The sequence below is a fragment of the Paralichthys olivaceus genome, chromosome 7 (assembly GCF_024713975.1).
Source record: "Paralichthys olivaceus isolate ysfri-2021 chromosome 7, ASM2471397v2, whole genome shotgun sequence".
NCBI classification, from domain to species: Eukaryota; Metazoa; Chordata; class Actinopteri; order Pleuronectiformes; family Paralichthyidae; genus Paralichthys; species Paralichthys olivaceus.
The window spans coordinates 15,527,734-15,545,254 of NC_091099.1; the positions used below are offsets into that span (position 1 = coordinate 15,527,734).

At 40.5% G+C, this 17,521-nt stretch overlaps 2 protein-coding genes across 4 annotated transcripts in view; one reads left to right on the forward strand and one right to left on the reverse strand.

Annotated features, from left to right (window-relative positions):
* Window position 1: 1 nt before the first annotated feature.
* svip (small VCP interacting protein) lies at window positions 2–4,124 on the reverse strand. Of its 2 annotated transcripts, XM_069529268.1 has the most exons (5): window positions 3,647–4,124; window positions 3,353–3,403; window positions 2,239–2,285; window positions 1,691–1,804; window positions 2–1,333 (listed from the first exon to the last, which is right to left on the reverse strand). In XM_069529268.1, exons 1-4 carry the CDS (start codon window positions 3,707–3,709, stop codon window positions 1,723–1,725), a joined length of 243 nt encoding a protein of 80 aa, XP_069385369.1. In that variant the 5' UTR covers window positions 3,710–4,124; the 3' UTR covers window positions 2–1,333; window positions 1,691–1,722. The 2 variants fall into 2 exon arrangements, with proteins under 2 accessions (XP_069385369.1, XP_019934222.1); XM_020078663.2 differs by lacking the exon at window positions 2,239–2,285.
* The window catches only part of ano3 (anoctamin 3), a 43,564-nt gene continuing 30,159 nt past the window's right edge, over window positions 4,117–17,521 (forward strand). For both annotated transcript variants that reach the window (XM_069529259.1, XM_069529260.1), the window contains exons 1-2: window positions 4,117–4,249; window positions 10,684–10,866. In XM_069529259.1, coding sequence (XP_069385360.1) covers window positions 10,707–10,866 — 160 coding nt within the window. In that variant the 5' untranslated portion in view covers window positions 4,117–4,249; window positions 10,684–10,706. The remainder of the gene's footprint in view (window positions 4,250–10,683; window positions 10,867–17,521) is intronic.

Sequence of the window (17,521 nt, forward strand, 5' to 3'; positions counted from 1 at the left end):
ATAGCAGAAATGTGATTTATTGTAGCAAATACCATTGGCTTTCCTGTTCTACAAAAGGGAGAGAGCACCGGAAGCATTTAGGATCAAGTGAAGGCTGTAAGAAATGCACTCAGTTAAAGCAAGTCATAGTTCAAAAAGAAAAATCACAACATACACAATTCACTTATTCTTTCCTTCGGTTTCTTCACATTTCTGTTACTAGTTTCTCTCTCAACAAAGAATGAAAGCTGGCTTATTTGCTGGGTACCAAATATTGACAAACTGTGTGCGAATAGATGCCTAACAAAAGCTTCTCTTTGTCAAATGGCAATATATAAACACAACCAATATCTCACTCAAATTAAGCAGGCGACACATCAGAGTTTTGCATACAATATCATTTAACTGGAATTGTGCAGAGAACACCAAAAGGTTCATTTGAAATTAGACTCTATTAAAAGGGGGATTAACAAAGGCCAGTGCAAATGCAATAGGTCATGTGCACAAGTTCATCCCTATTTTTCAGTGCTTACTTCCTTCATCACAAATGTAGCAACTGTATGATGTTGAAGAGTATAAGCCTGGTTGTCCAACATGTTCTTCGTAAAATGTCCAAGACATGACTCGCATTTCCTTCTGCACCAAGGGACTTCACTGTGAGATGCTCCAGAGACTCCAGAGATGAGCAAAGAGAATAACAAGTTCCTTCAATACTAACGAGTTACAGCACTGTTTGCACTAGCCTTTGTGTTATAGACAAATAGAGCCTGACCAAGGTGAAATATGTAGTGTGTGTGTGGATGCTCATTATTGTACAATAAGACTACAATAAGCAGTTAAATTGCTATGTAAACATAAACTGTGTTCAACTTGTGAAATGAGTCCTTTGTATAACGGGACAGAAAAAGTAATTTGGCCATGAACAGATCAACAGTGAATACTGATCCTCAACTGAGAAAGTAAAAGGAATGGTGCAGCGATGAAGCTCGTGTGATAAAGAGTGTTGAAGACAGCTTGTTTCAATGTGTTCACAGAGACACAACTTGACTTTAGATTTAGATAATTTGGTGTTATCTAATGCAATAGTCTGCATTTGCTATCACTGCTTATCATCCTTGATTTGTCCAAAGGTCCAAACTGGTTTGTGTAACTTGGCAACAGGTGGGCTGTCCTGATGTTCAGATCGTTTTGCAGCTGTTTGTCTCGCAACACCATAAAATAGGCAAATAACAAAAACAAAAAGTTGACGAATGGACAGCAGTTTGGACATCTTTCAAGTCATCTAGCAGTGATGCTCCACGTTGTTTTGGACTTCAGAGTCAAGACTTCATCAGGGTGTTCATCCTACCTGCCACTAAAAGGGAAAACAAATGCGGAGATTACAGTGCGGTCATTAAGACATTGAGCTTGCACACACAGGAGAATTTTGGTTCATGTAAGGGCACAGTCACACAAATGAAGGACGAATGACAATCACTTAGGATTTGCTTTACCACAGGAAGCCAGTCTGGATTGGACGTAAATGGAAAAGTTGAATGTACATTGCTGAGCTCCAATGGGAAGAAATTCTGAGTCAATCCGAGTAAAAAACAGTAAGAGAGTTTTTTGACATCAAATAAAACGTCTGTGCTTGCACGCCCCAAAGGAACAGCACTTATGATACTGTTCTCATAAAAAAATAACTTAGCTCGAGGGTGAACACAAAACGAACCTTCAACCCGCCGCCACCAGACGCAGACGTCGTCATCGCCTGTTTCTCAGTTTCTTCCTGTTTTTTCCTTTTCCTCTCGACCGCTTCTGGGTTTTTAACACCACGGTATGCTGTCTGAAAAACAGAGCGGACAGTGACAGAAGTCTAAAAGGAAATAGCTCCAGTACAAACTTGTTGGCTTCTTCTTTGTGTTGTTAGGGTCGTATACAGGCAGTCTCAAAAACATGCATGTGGTGTCAAAGCATTTTCTCATACGTTGTATTATCACAAGCTTTTCACAAAGCACAAGGGATACTCAATCACAACTAGCAAGGGGAGAGGCATTCAAGTGCCGAATAAGGCAATAAAGCTAAAGCCATTTTCAATAGCGCAGTACTGCTAATGTGACGGTGAATTAGGGCTTGGGATTTGAATCTGTAGTAGTTCACAGTGTGAATTGTAAGGAGGCCAATCTGAGGAGGAAAAGAGTGAGTTAGAGCAGGAAGATGTGGCAGTTAAAGGATTCACCTGGACAAGAGGGGGATTTATTCTGATCCATGTCTACTTACCTCGTTACAACTTTGACATGGCTCTTACGGGTTTGAAAGAGGCTTTTCTGTACAATAAAAAATGACTCAACACCGTGTCAAGTGCATCTACCGCAAATGTGGTGCATGTATGTATTTAACAATAGGTTACTTCACTCAGTTAATGATTAGATACATCTAGCTTACACTAATGCAGTCTGATACAACAACCATGCATTAAATCCGTACTCAGTGAGGAGAATGTTCAGTCTAGGGCTGGGTGATACAACAATGACTATCACAAGATAACTTTATCACTAGAATCAAACAAAGGTTCAGTACATATCGATATGATGCTTATGAGTTACACATGCACAGTGAGGAGGTATGATACAGGTTTAAATGTTCTAACTCAGATTTGTAAAATGTTTTGTTGTTTATCAAGTGTTTGTCATGTTCTGCTCCTGAAGAAGAGTTAAAAACTATGTTTGTGTTGTTTTTTCATCAGCGTTTGTCTGTCGGTTGATTTACACAAAAACTGAGAGTGATGTGGGTCAGGAAAGATCCCATTCAATTTTGGAGTGGATCAATATCAGGAGGCAGATGCAGATTGTTTTCCCTACTTTCTTTAACATTGTGAGATAAGAAAATAATTCACAGACCTTGAGGAAATCACCTGACATGTTTAAGGGACTAACATTTATGTACACTTGGTGCAAATAACAATGCAGATCTTGTACATTTTGATCTAGTTTCGGGGACTGCTGGGCCTTGGCAAAAGTATGCACCATTCTGGTTTCACATTTATCATGATAATTATCGATATTGACTGATGTGAACGTCGATATATTATATTACATCATAATTATATCTTTGGCCATATCGCCCAGCCCCAGTTCAGTCTTTGATGAGTCTGTACTGGAGGTATTTTTGGTTGTCATGAAGCTGGAATGTGTCTTGCTGTTGAATTGTACAGTGTTATGCTTGGAGGCATTCCCAGTGAAGGCAGACTGAAAGTTAGCAAACATCTCTAACAAAATACAATTCAGACACATTAGAAGCTGCAGCAGGATTCATATGCATTGCTGTTGCATTAGAATGCATTAGTTTATTTAGCTTTTTGAATGAAAGTGTGTCAGCACATTCATCCACTTACCTCTTTTTGTCTCTTCTCTGCGGCCTCGGCTAACTGTCGTCTCCTCGCCTCCTGTTAAACACAGAGAACTTCAGCTGACACAGTCTAAACTCGCGTCTCTCTCTGGGAACCATGTTGGGCCTAAACTGGGGCAGACGCACCAGTGTTTACACAGGCGAGAGCCAGTGAACTCCTCCCGAACATGACCAAGTAAGGCCTTCGGTTGACTGTCATCAATCATGCCCATTCTCTTAATTAAAGAACACAATGATTGGGGGCAGATGTGGTGATAAAAGCAGCGGGACGGTGACTCACAGGATCTGGGGTGACAACGACGTCGTCCGCCGCTCCGCCGAGGCACGGTAAGCACATCCCCATTCTGACAGGTTGTTCCAGGCAGCGACAAAAATAAAACACAGCGGAGAATGAGTTTAGCTTTTAGCTCACACGGCTACCTGACTACCCGCCGAGCCCGTGTCGCACCGCCGGGCTCACGGTTAAGGCAACAGAAGAAGCGGTCTCCACTCCCAGCAGCTGCGGTCGTTGTAGACTCGCCTGGCATAACGTTTCCAGGAGCTAACGGTAGCTAGCCTCCGTTAGCTGCGGTAGCGTTAGCAGCCTAGCTAGTTAGCGCTACTCTACAAGCCCCGGTCCTCAGGCCGCCGCTCAGACACTCTTTCCCACCGCGATCGTCTCGGCATTTGGAGGATGTGACGGTCCGCACGTCTGGGTTGAACAGTTTCTGCCTCCGTGTGTGTTTTGGTCAGAGTTCAACAGGATGACAATCTGCCGGGGTGTGTTCAGCAGCGTGCGATTAATGAACACTACCAACCATCTGTGGCAGAGACACGGAGCGGACACTACTGTCACGTCAGCTGTTGCAACACACGAAGAGGATCGTTCACACAGTTAGTGGAGGTGAGTGTCACTAACTTCACTGAGGTACAATTAGTTGATCACACACACTTTGTCTGGTTTGGTGGTTTTGAACGTAGCTCAGTGTGGACACCATGCTTCTGATAGTTGGCCCAACAGCGACATCTTGCGTCGCGGGACAAAACCGAAACCATAATCACCAAAGTATTATTATTATTATTATTATTATTATTATTATTATTATTGTTTGTAGTCGTATTTCTAGAACCTACATTTACCTCGGGATCAAGAAAGTATCGATCTATCTATCTAGTAGTGGCAGTATTACTATTAATACGGGTATTCATATTATAGTTTGATTGTTTGTATTTGATTGTACTTATTTGCTGCCTCTGCTTGGTTTTTAGATTCTTGTGTTCGCTGTTCGTCGGGACCTCCCTTTCATGTATACCTCACGTTTTCGAATGACAATAAATCTTCTTGAATCACATTATGACAAGGTGTGATTGTAATATATTAAACGTTGGAAGAAATTACATTTTGTATATGTATATTCCCTTAATTTAACATTTTTAAGTTCAGTCCCATTCCCTCGTTCACCCTCTGGGGCCACAAGCTGATTTTTTTTTTTTTTACATGAAAAAATGAATTATAGACAGATTTTAGGAACTATGAAGAAGAGTGATTTTGGAGACTGCAAAGCTTGTATCCAGGCTCACACTTATCTTTGGGGATTGCACTCAAAGTTCAAGATGCACATTACAAAACTATCAGCTTTTTATTCCACAGGAGTTTAATGCTACATAACTGTGGGCTATTCATTTTTAATTTGCTGGTTTTCCACCTCGGAAACCCCAGCATCACAACCTCTTTTTTTTCTACACAACTTATCATGCCTGGATTTCATGTAGAAAGACTGATTTGTCTTTTTTCTGTTTTCAGTTTCCTAACATTAAATTTATTTCCATTTTCTCCCATTACAACTTATATATCTGATTTGGTTAATCTATTTATAATTATGGGCATATTCATAAATAAAAGTGGAAACTCTCAAAACCCTCATCGATTTTGTTTATGATCAATGTTGTACATTTTTGTAAATCCCCTCAAATGTTTACCTGTTACACAATTAACGCAAGGAGATCAAAACACTGTAAAAGCAAATAATAAAGGCAATGTTTTCAACTTTGTTAAGTTTTAAATAACAGCAAATGCTGCTTTTGACTTTATGATGTCGTACATGATTAGTCACTTTGTGATTTTTTTAATGGTATTCTTGGTTGTGCTGACACTCCAGTGGCCTTTATGTTGTGTAAATCATGTAACATTGTTATTATTGAGATATAGCTTGCATATATATTGAAGTGTTATATATTAAAAAAACAAACAAATAGCACTTATGACCAGCAGAATAAATCCACAGGGAATCAGAATATAGCTGGTTAAACAAATGTTCTGTGCATCAGTTGTCCTATAAATAACCCAACAGTCCACTGAACTGTAGGATATGCTGGAGGAACACTCAGTATGGAAAACAGTCTACACCACAATAATACATTTTTAAATGAATTCCAATAGAATAAAGACATCTGTCATGATAAGTATGATAAACCTACATGCTCACATATCAGACTGCAGTGTAAGCCCTCACATTCAGGTCAAACTTACCTTTAGTAAAGTGCATCTCTTATGATTTGTTGTCAATCTCTTAGACTATTAAGGAGGTCCACATGTGAGGTGAGTGATGCTCGGATCCCGTTAAATCAATATTCTACAGTCAATGACCTGAGAGTTTGTAATGTTGTAGCGTGCAGCCCCCGACAACACTTTAAACTCCACCCATCCATCTTGGCTGCAACAGCCGTGCTGTTTCACAGCTCAAAGGTAGTGCGCTGTGGGGATGACAGGCTCATGAGGCGGCACTTCCTCTGTAGTTGAACAAGTTGTCAACCAGGAAATTATTAATGGGGGATTTAAACTGAGGGCACAAGTACATGCAATGGAAGTGAAGGTGTCGAAGGCTCTGGGCATCTCCTCAGGTAGGTTTGACTCTTTTATGAAGGATGATCTAACGGCAGCTATCTATAAAACTTACATGATATAATATCCACTGATATGTTGATATCTGATGATATGATGTGTTTAATTTGTTCTCCTTTGCTATTCAGTGTTTGTAAAGTTCATTTATTTCAAATGTGATGATTAGCTCAGTGTAAAACTTTCTATTAAAGCCGATCATTTACAGAATTGATTTATTTATGAACTCAGATATTGAATGAATGAATGAACAGGGTGAAGTTAGTAAGGGTAAATTACCCAATCATAGTTTTCTAAGAAGATCACTCATGGATGCTTCCTTCATGTCATTTTCCATAAATGAGAAATTAAATAGAATAATAACTCTCTAGAGCACTTTTTGTGGCGTATGTGACATTAATTCTATGAGTGACATGTTTGCACAGCACTCGGGAAAGCCCAGTGTGATCTTGTTCTGAAACGTCAGCTGTGGTCCGAAGGGAGGAGAGCGTGACTGTGACTGTGTTTTCGAGAGAAATCCAGCAAACATGTCCAGCGTCATTCACTTTAATGATCTATTTAATGCATGGGCGCTGTGTCTTCTATTAGTTGTTCTAAATCATCATCACAGCCCCAGGGCCAAAGCTGGAAATGGCAGAACTCTTGGTTATGTCCTGATTGCTGATAGGACCGTGTTTTCATCTGTGTTGAGCCGTGTAGATAATGTTCAGTGGTGTGCAGAGCAGGGGGCACGAGGGCAAATTGTGACGTGGTGGCTCTGCTAGAAGCTGAGTGAAGTGTTTACCACTGTACAAATTACCAAGCATTTGAAACTGATTTAGATCCCTCACCCTTAAAAGGAGGAGTTGTTTGCAGAAAAAAAAATCCCTTGAAAGAAAACTAAGAAAATCAAACTGAGATTTAGAGATTTGGGATTTAGAGGTCTTGACAAGTGCATCACTCTGCTCTATGTCGGGTCTTGTTTGGGAATCATTGTTTCGTTTTGTTTTTGTGCAAGTTATTTTACAACCATATCAATTCTTTAACATAGTTTTTACAAGCTGTAGTTGTTGTTTTCTATATAATTCTAATTCTATCTGTACGTCTATGTTTCTCTGTTATTAGCAGGATTATGCAAAATAACTGGAAGTGTTATCATGAAAAGAAATGTTCCCACTATTGACCTTGATTTCTTACAGAATAATTCATGGATCTTGATATTTATGAGTGTGTGCAATTCAGTGCAGATTCAAATAAAAACCTTGATCTAGCTTATTTAAATGTGGTTCAGGGGACTTTTGGGCCTTGGTGGAGTTATCCCTCTCTCTCCATGAATGATTCTTCATTTGAAAGAGCCAGATATTTCACCTGCACACTTTGGAAACATGCAGGAGGAGGCTGGAGTGTAATGATTTTATGGAAAGATTTATGTTGCCTTAAGTGATCGTTGCTATCTAATGTGAACTGTTTAAGAGGCACACAGACCATCATGTAATGGAAATTCTGCTGTATAAATGCCCTGCAGAGTCAATATATACCCCCTTTAGCTTATAGGTTTTATGATTATAAACACAGTTGCCCATTTTATTGAATTACCAAGTTGTTGCAGATGATGTTTACTTTGCCTCACTCAAAGTATATTACATTTATTTTATCATAATAATGTTATCCAATGCCCCTCAATGCTCAATATTTATGACATTTCTTAATGATTAGTCGTGGTCGTAGTATTTGCCAGACAGTCTGGCTGTGGTGGTTGAACTTTTTACATGGTTAATGGAGTCACACTTTTCCTTAACATCAGATCTGCAGTGGAGTTATGGTGACCCATAGCTTTGAGATGTATTTGTTTAAATAAATAATCAATGTGCCAGGAAGTTCACACAGAAAGTACCTGCTCAATCAATCGATCTACTTAATGTCTCCATACTTCTGAAATCTTCAGGACAGTGTTGCTGCACTTAAGGCTGCACAGCTGTAATGGACAAAGCACTTTTTAGGGAAAGACATTTCTGACTGACCAGTTGTCCAGAGCTCTGGTGACCGAGACACTGCAGGTTCCATGTCACTATAATGTCTCTGACCTCCCTCTCGTGTGCAAGGATCTCTGTCATGGCAGATTATTGTTTTTGTATTTGTCTGTGAAAAATCACTGAGGGATGAGAAATTGCTCTACTCCCACTCAAAAAACTGTTCTCCTCAGGGGCAGATCCAGGGGAATTCTGATTGGCCCCTGAAGTGCCCCTGCTCTCAGTCTAAAGTAAAAAACGACCCACTTACTAACATTAACAATAAATATCACAATTTGTAAAGAATTGATTTTTCTAAGCTTTTTTGAAGCACACATTCTGCTTGAACAAGGAGCAATTTTCAACACGTATTAAATGAGGTGTGGCTTTGCTCAAAGCGATAACATTAAAAAAAGAATAACATTAGATAACATTAAAAAAAAGAATGACTTGAATGTGAACCAGACTGAATCAGGACATATGATTTGCCACTCTGTGTAAATTTTGGCCCCTTTATGGCCCCCGATGTAAACAAATCCAAGATCCGCCATACGTACCTCTGTATTACATCATCCTTCATTCTTGAAGACTTAAGGTACGAGGCCCTCAGGTAATGGTTGCAGATATTGTCACAACTTTCTCAGGGCACATTTGATATTTAACGTTTCAATAAAATGCTGTACACAGCAGCAGCAGCAGTATGTCTGGCAGCCATTTGAAGTTTATCTTGTCGGCTCCATGGAGTTGAGATGCTGAGGGGAGACGTCACTGTTAAACGTGTAGAGAATCGTTTCTGAGATGTGAACCACCTCTGTGCAGTGGTGAGTCATGTTCGGACTCGGAGCGCACCCCGCGGCTCTTCCTGTTGGTCTCAGTGAAGCTGAATGCACACATGAGGAAGGGAGCACATACTGAATGAAAACCATCTGACTGTAGATGTTATCTGTGTGTCACTGTAAACAAATTCAAATGTATTATTGTGTAATAACTTGGTAAACCTCAGCAGTGACCTGTTTAGGATTCAGAACGGTAGCTTCTGTGTTATATAATTAGAGCACTGGCTCAGTACATGCAGTAAACATGAATTTATAATGTGCAGTCAGCCATTGTTAGTCTTACTGTGGTTATTATCCCCCCTTGTAAACATCCACATTCTCAGACGAGATGACAGTTGACATTTGGCACCTTGTTTGTTTGTTAAGCAAGATTACACAAAAACCATTGAATGGATTTCCATGAAACTTGAAAGGATTCTTCATGGATCAGGGGAGAACCATTACACTTTTTTGCAGATCCAGATCAGAAGGGATATTTTTAACATTTTCAGGTGATTTATAAAATTGAATGATACAAGTATAAATAATATTAATCAGAATCATTTAGAGAACTGATAAATATGAGTGTTTGAAATTTGTTGCAGCTTGGTTTACTTTAAGCCATGGTAGAAGTATGCGCTCCACTAAATGCCATTCTATAGAAATGTGTTTAAGACTTAACAGTTCAATAGTTTTTGATTTAGTTCAAAATGTCAACTTATATTCATATCCTGAAGTTGAAGCCATGTCAGGTATAATGTGTAATCATGTAGGCATTAATATTTAAGACACATATGTTGAGTCAGTGAAATCTTTATGTCAATTTGTATTATCCATCCATCCATTATCCATTGCACTTATGCATTGAGAGCCACAAGGGGAGAGGAGCCAATCCCAGCTGTCATTGTGCAAGAGGTGGTGCACTCCCTCATATCGCAGAGCTGACATACAGAGACAGACAACACACTCACATTCACACCTCCAGACAGTCTCCAGTTTCCCTGTGTCTGTATGTCTCTGGACTGGGGGAGGATACTGGAGTATCCAGAGAAAAGCCCCCCTGCTCTGCCAGGAGTTCTGAATCCAGAACCTTTGTAAGGCAGCACTGACCACTGCACCACTGTTCCGTCCTTTTATATACATTTGCCTAAAAATGTTGCTTTAGTTTTCTTAGGATGGAAATCAGTCTGTAGGGTAACAAAGCTGAAATGTAGGGAAGTCCTCTGTGATGTTTTTTTTAGAGATTCCTGGCGGTTTAATTGTTTTACTGGTTAATTATCAGTCAAACCTGATCACACAAGTCATGCAGTGGATTTTGAAAAGCCAGAGGCCTCTTTGTTCCCCATTAGTGTCGAGTATCAGTGGGTAAATGGAAAATAGATGTGTTAAAAATGTATGAGTACAGTAACATGAGAGGGATAAGTAGAGAGCTGGACTGTTGTGATCCACTACGCATTTTATAGATCTGAACATACAAGTTATTACATCTCCCCAATGATAACGCAATCAACTGGTATACTGGTTTGGTTATGTGGCCGGGTGCCCTTCAAGACATAAACAACAATAACAACACTTATATAACATACTCTTATCACTGCTTTGTCTCATGCTGATGTGGATCTGTTGGGTTTTGCAGGATCATGTCATCAGGACAGCTGTATGTTTGCACCCCTGCTGGAGAGTCAGGCCTCCAGCTCTTCGGGAGGCGACGGGCATGTTTCTATAAATCCCAACATCAGCCACTCAGTGTCCTGGAGCTCCTCGCACGCCAACAGTTTCCACTCTGGAGCTACAGAGACGGAGAGCGACCGACACTCCGGTGAGTTTGCACACATCACACAAGCTGAATGTCACCGAACTAAGCACCGCTCCTGTTGGTTGCTGAATGCAAACCTAAAGTGCATTCAGAATGTTAATACTAGAATTTGAAGCTTCATCCTTCATAGATAAGACAATAACAGTAATTATAATAACCTTTTAGTTATAGAACTTTTTTTAATAATATTACAAAGTGCTTTACAATGAGATTAAATCAATGATGGAGCAGAGGAAATACAACAATGAAATAGATAGACTTGTATAAATAATTAATACAAATGATATAATTATATGGATATGGATATGAGAGCACATGTCAATCATTTTTAAAAGCTTTCATAAAAAAAAGTTTTAAGAAAGGATTTATAAGAAGTTAGACAATTCCTCTGCCTTAGTTCACTGTGGAGCAAATTCCATAATGTTCAACCCTTTGGATATCTGGCTGGATCTGTCGGTGTGAGAGTCAATGAGCCTGTCAATCACTGACGTGCTGTGGCCACTGGACAGCAGATACGCTCAACACTGATCAGATGTGCTGAACACACAGTGAAGAAGACAAGTTCATACCCTCAGCGGAATTGTTGGTTCTGTACTTTGATGATAACCACATCAGCAGATCCATCAGAGCGAGCTGTCAGTATTCATTCAGTTGAACGCTGTGGTTGAGCGTCTTGATGTTACTTGTCATTGTCATTCAGGAGGCTCTTGAGTGAGCAGGGAGTTCTTTTGATTCTTGGAACATTTGCAAAAACAGAGATAAGAAGCTGCAGCCTCAGACTGAAGGTGATTAAATATCCCTCTCTACTCTTGCTTTTAACGTGCTTCAAATTGGTAAATGGTCAGCATTTATATTGAGCTTTTCTAGTCTTGATGACCACTCAAAGTGCTTTACAGCACAGCTTTTTGCCAGTAACCCATCCACACACACATTTACACACTTCAGCTATGTGCTGATCTTTCTCCGTCTCGCCCAAGGACACATCAGCTTGCAGATCAAACCCCCAACCTTCTGGTTAGTGGCTGGACCGCTCTAAACCACAGCTGCCCCTTTATGAAGCCTATTAGCAAGATAATTTAACTGTAGTTGTTCTGAAGTTAAATCATTTTTTACTTTGAGTTACTCAAAACTGTGTTTGGCTTTTGAAACAAATATAACATGACAGTTTAGCATATTGTTAGAGACTGCAGGAGTCACTCTAGTGAGAAGTAGCTCATGATTGCATACCCTGAGGTGAATAATTTATAAACCTACTGTGATGCCTGGAACTAAATACTGACTGCTCTGTTGCTTTGTAACCACAAGGTGTCAGTATTTCATTGGTCTAAAACCTCGATCCCTCTGCAGAGCCTGTCATCTGACCTACATCTCTACACTAACAGGCAGGAATGGAGGAGAATATATTGTAAATGGCACTGACCCTATAAAAAGCTGCTTACCTCTTTATTTATTTATCAGCCCGATGGAAAAAATACAGCCGTCTGATGGTTCGATGACATGGTATCAGGGTTGGCCCGCAAACAGAGCTGCCACCAGTGCTCAACAGATATCAGAACAGTGGGAGGAGGAGAGGCTTGCTGAGCTTCAAGAAAGCAGATGGTATTTTGCATTTACGACTCCACAGAATAGCAGCACAGACAGAGACGGATAGACAGAAGCACGCAGACCAAACGGCAACCTGTGGTATTGGGATTCTGACTGGAGGTCTGCTGGTGTGCAGCCATATGTGGCTGACATTGAGATAAGAGCAGTGACCTTGCAGTGACACCCTGATAAGCTCAGTGTTGGTGCAATTAAAAAAAAGATAAGTAAATTGATGCGTATCTTTTTATACTGTACATTTCATGTCTTCATAAGTTGACTGAGTGGTTTATGTTAATGTTAAGATGCCACCTGAAATATCTTATTTACAAATTCAACTGTATGAACCATATATGTATAGCCAGGACTTTGAAAACCATTTCAATTTCCTCTAAATCCAGCAGGAGAAATATGCCATCAGTTTTAATATTAGACTATTAAACTTTACTACAGTCATTTTTTACCTCCCTGCTCAGTTTATGTGACATGATGTTACATTTGCTCTGGAACCAGGGATCCCCTGCCCCTACGTCAGCACTGCCTGCACAGCGGATCTGTGAGCCCTATAGAGTATTGATTGTTTTTTTCCACCTGCTGTGGCAAACTGTTCAGCAGGAAAACTCTGAAATGATCCAAGAAAGACTTTTCAAAGATTTTTCATTTCGGTGAAGATTTGGCCTTTACTTCAAGGCTGAAAAGTGGATTGATAGAAAGATCTCAGAGAGGCTGGTTTTAATCTTAAAATGATGAACCCACTGGCCTCAGATTTCTAACAAATGAAATCATAATGTGATTATTCAAGGTGGTGTTACATAATTCTCTCAGCACAGCTTGACTTCATGATGCTATGATTCTTTGCACATGCGTCTTTCATGGTATGCGAAAGAGAACGATTGACGACAGAATCGATACACGTCCTTGTCGGTCCATTGAGACCCGCTGCCCACGGTGATTTCCCGCAGCTTATTTTGAGTCAGTAAATCAGGACGGAGGGGGACGTGTCCATCCTATGTGGGACCTCCCCTACCGTCACCATGACAACAGCCGTGGATGGAGGTGGTTGGGGAGCTGAGGATGCTGAGGGGGGGGGGAGGAGGAGGAGGAGGAGGAGGGGGGGGAGGGGGGGAGGACATGCGGAGCTGAGACAGGTGTTGCTGGAGGTTTGCGCATCGCCCGCGAGATCGTGCGGCGGCATGAGGGGCTGAGGAAGCGCGCGGACACGAGCCCAGAACAGTTTTCCATGTATTCTGTAATTCTGCTCCTCGAAACACGGGATTTAATAATCACCGCTGGGAACCAGCTGATCGTCGCCATGGTGCATCACTCGGGTTCAATCCAGTCCTTCAAGCAGCAGAAAGGTTGGTCGCTGTACATTGTGCCAATTACGCGCCCGGGGAGGGTTTGTTGTTGGAGCTGGTTGTGATGCGCGGGGACTTTCCACTATTAGTTCAGGAGTTGGTGGGGAGACATGGCGCTCACAGGTACCAGACTGTACTTGGCTGAAGTGTGACGCAGAGTTAGAGGTCTCACAGCCTCCTCCTCCTCCTCCTCCTCCTGGGATGAAGCTCAACCTGGTGCGCTCTGATATCCACTACTTTATATTGACTGTATTAAGTCATGTTTGTTTTCCTGCAGGCTCCAGGGAAACAACTCAAACCCCAACGTTGTACAGCCTATTTAACCTCTCTAATAATTCAATCCAAACTAACTATATTTTATATTTATTCTGTTAAATTTTGGAAACACCAATTTATTTACACTAGTAATTGTAATATAGTGGATGGTTGTATTTGTAATGCTGCACAGGAAAAATAACAGACCTTTACAGATGTTAGAAATTTGTTTGGTGATGTTTGAGTTTGCAGTGATTTCACAGTCGTGTCCATATGACATGTAAAATGATCCACTGCTATGCAATACAGGCTCTGTGTTAGTGATACCACATCGGGCTGGGCAAATTAACCAACAATAATTATCACAAAATAATTTTCATAATAGAACAGAAGTTCAATACATATCGATATGATGCTAATGGATTTGTGCAAACACAGTGAGTAGGTGTAACAGAATTGATTTTAATGCTCATAAAGAAGCGTTTAAAACCACAACCGTCTTTGAACTTAAAGAAATCATAATGTGACATTTATCGTGACAACTGTCAAAGTCGAAAATATTCCCCAGCCCTATGATAACATTAAAACGATGTTGATACATTTGTTCAGGAGCTTGCAGACTACTTTGTGCCATGCACCTGTCAGGAATCACTGCCCCGAGGCTGTGTGCTTATAAAAGTGTTAAAAGTTCCTGCCATGCAGTCAAATGGAAAATACATCTCTGCTAAACAAGCTATTGAAAAAGCAATATGAGACATCGTCAGACACTGTGCTACTGCTGCAGTCCATTTGGCATCGCCGCACTCTGCACCAGCAATAACTTAACGTGGGTCATGTAACAAATGTGTATGGTGAAAGAAAAAAAAATTGGTCTCCACCCTTTGGAGTAAATTTCATCAAATCTATAACTTAGTACCAATCAGGTCATGAATCTGTGTCTGCTATTCCAGCTAGATTACACTGATGCTCTGCTATTGATTTCAGAGCCTAAGTACAGGGCTCTTTGGAGAACATTAGAGGTTCTTTAACGCTCGGTGTTAATTATACATGTGTCTGCTCTGTAAATTTAGAAAGAGGATGAAGAAAGTCGTTGTTTTCCTGCATACATGGGGCTAAATGAGGATCTATTTGTGTTTGAATACCTGGCTGAGCAGGAGTCTATCCTTTGGCTTCTGATGAGAAGATGCTGAGCTGAGCAGCTAAAAAATGTCATGACTGAGGGAAGCCCGGCTGAAGATGGTGTGAGCTTATCTGCACTCAATCCTTTGACTGGTTTTCAGTGTGAAAACAGACAAAAAGGAAGAGAAAGCAGGATATTGACCGAGATATATTTTCCTTTATTCTCAATCTTTGACCCACATGAACATTAAGGGCTGTATTCATCCTGATTTTAAGCTTTATTTGTACGTTTTATGATCGTCTTTATATTGTGTGAATTGTGCAGCAGTTGCTTCTTGCTATTCTGGAGAAAATCATAGCTTATATCACAGAGTGAGCCGCTCACTATAAAGCAATATTTAGAAATTACACTCCACTTCCCCGAACACTATCATCAACACATATGAGGTCATAAAAGGCTTGATGAGCTGAAAATGCTTGTGTACCATTTAAAGCTGGATCATTAGAGGCGAAAATCTTTAGTGTCCAAGCTGTTACATTATAGCAGTATCATTTGTCATCCGTATAATCTGAAAATGTATTCCATAGAATCCACTTCAAAGCCAATATGAGGTGACCAATGGGAGAGATAAATCAGTCTTCCAGCTTCTCTGCTGAGTGACACAGGGGAACACATTTCTGGTGGAAGATAGACTTCAACAGAAGTTAGAGAGAGACTGAATATTAAAAATGCCAGGGGGGTGGAGTCCAGACCGTCAGGGCTGACATATGGAGACAAACAACCATTCTTACTCACATTCACAATTTAGATTTTCCAATTAACCCACACAGACACAGAAAGAACATGCAAACCCACAAACCCCAGCTGGGATTTGAACCAGGAACCACTCAACAACTGCCAGATATACGTTGCTTTATGCAAATCAAGATTTAAATGTAACTTGGTAAATTGTTCATATTTTCATTTGTGTTATTATTGAGCTGCAATATGTAATAGATTACAGTTTACTTCTTGGTCTGATACAATAGTGTAATGAATCATTTTGTGCATCAGAAAAAACAAGACATGTGACGGTGTAACCTGTGCTGTAGGATATTTAGACAGAAATTATTTATTTATTTAATTGATTAAAGGAGAAAATAATTAATCAGTGTTTGTAGATAACAACCAACTCTCCTGTAAAGTACCAGGGCTGTAAATCAACCAATATCCTGCTCTTCCTTATGGAAATAGTTTATGGATTTATTTTGTTTTATTAATACGGAAATTGTGTGTGTGTGTGTGTGTGTGTGTGTGTGTGTGTGTGTGTGTGTGTGTGTGTGTGTGTGTGTGTGTGTGTGTGTGTGTGTGTGTGTGTGTGTGTGTGTGTGTGTGTGTGTGTGTTAAAGGACAGGGAGTACTGCCCTCACTTCTCTCACACTACCTTTACTTTTTAACTTTGCATATAGGCAGTAAACATGTGTTAACCATGTGTATGTGGTTGTGTATTCATCAGTTGCACAGTCCCAAGCAGGCCACCCGTCCTCTTATGCAAGTAGGCAGATGGTTTTGTAGATACAATTTCAGGACCGATTTGGCACATATAACATATCATCTGTGATTTAAACAGACTGAAGAGCAGTTGTTTACTGTTACTGTTTAAAAAGAGACGTTTATTAAAATAGATCATGCCCGGTAGACAACCAGTTAAGAAAAATGACAAATCAAAAAGGCTTCTTTGTCCTGCATGTGTGTGCATAGTGTGGCTGTTTGGAGCTTTAACACTTTCACAGTCTTTAAATAGTCAGTAGCTTTGTTGCTAGGTTATAAGAACATTACAGGCACAAGTTCTGCTGGAGCCCGAATGTATTCTACAGTTTCATCGCGTCTTCAAAACTTAGGGCAACAGTGGAGCCATTACAGAACTAAAATGTTCTTCTGTGAACTTAAAGCTTGTTTTCTGCACAGGGTAGTTCACGGGTGTTCCCAGAAGAGGTGTGTATCCATGGACACAACAGAGGCTTTGCAGAAAATCCTGTGATGCAGTAGAAATCGCAAGCAATCAGACGGCATAAGAAGATAGTGTGGCATTAAAGGAATTGGGAAATGCAGAGATTGAGAGACAAGGAAGATGTTTAATCTGCTCAAATGATGCAACCCAGAGGTTGTGCCAGGACCGACTAACAGACTGCTGAATGTTTTAAACCGTGCATGGGTAAAAAGTGCCATCTGCTCTGAGGTGTGTTCACGGTCAGGCCAATGGGCTCAGCTGCATGTGACAGACAGACGACAACATGCAGTGTCTGTGGAGCAAATTATTACCCACAATGTGTGAACGGTTATTAGGCAAATTGTATCAGTCCTC

Excerpts from the sequence above, each read along its gene's own strand:
- svip (XM_020078663.2), bottom strand. The coding sequence starts at position 3,709 with ATGGGGATGTGCTTACCGTGCCTCGGCGGAGCGGCGGACGACGTCGTT. Across the intron at positions 3,404-3,646 it reads TCGTTGTCACCCCAGATCCT|GAGGCGAGGAGACGACAGTT; the intron begins GTGAGTCACCGT and ends TGTGTTTAACAG. Across the intron at positions 1,805-3,352 it reads CAGAGAAGAGACAAAAAGAG|ACAGCATACCGTGGTGTTAA; the intron begins GTAAGTGGATGA and ends TCTGTTTTTCAG.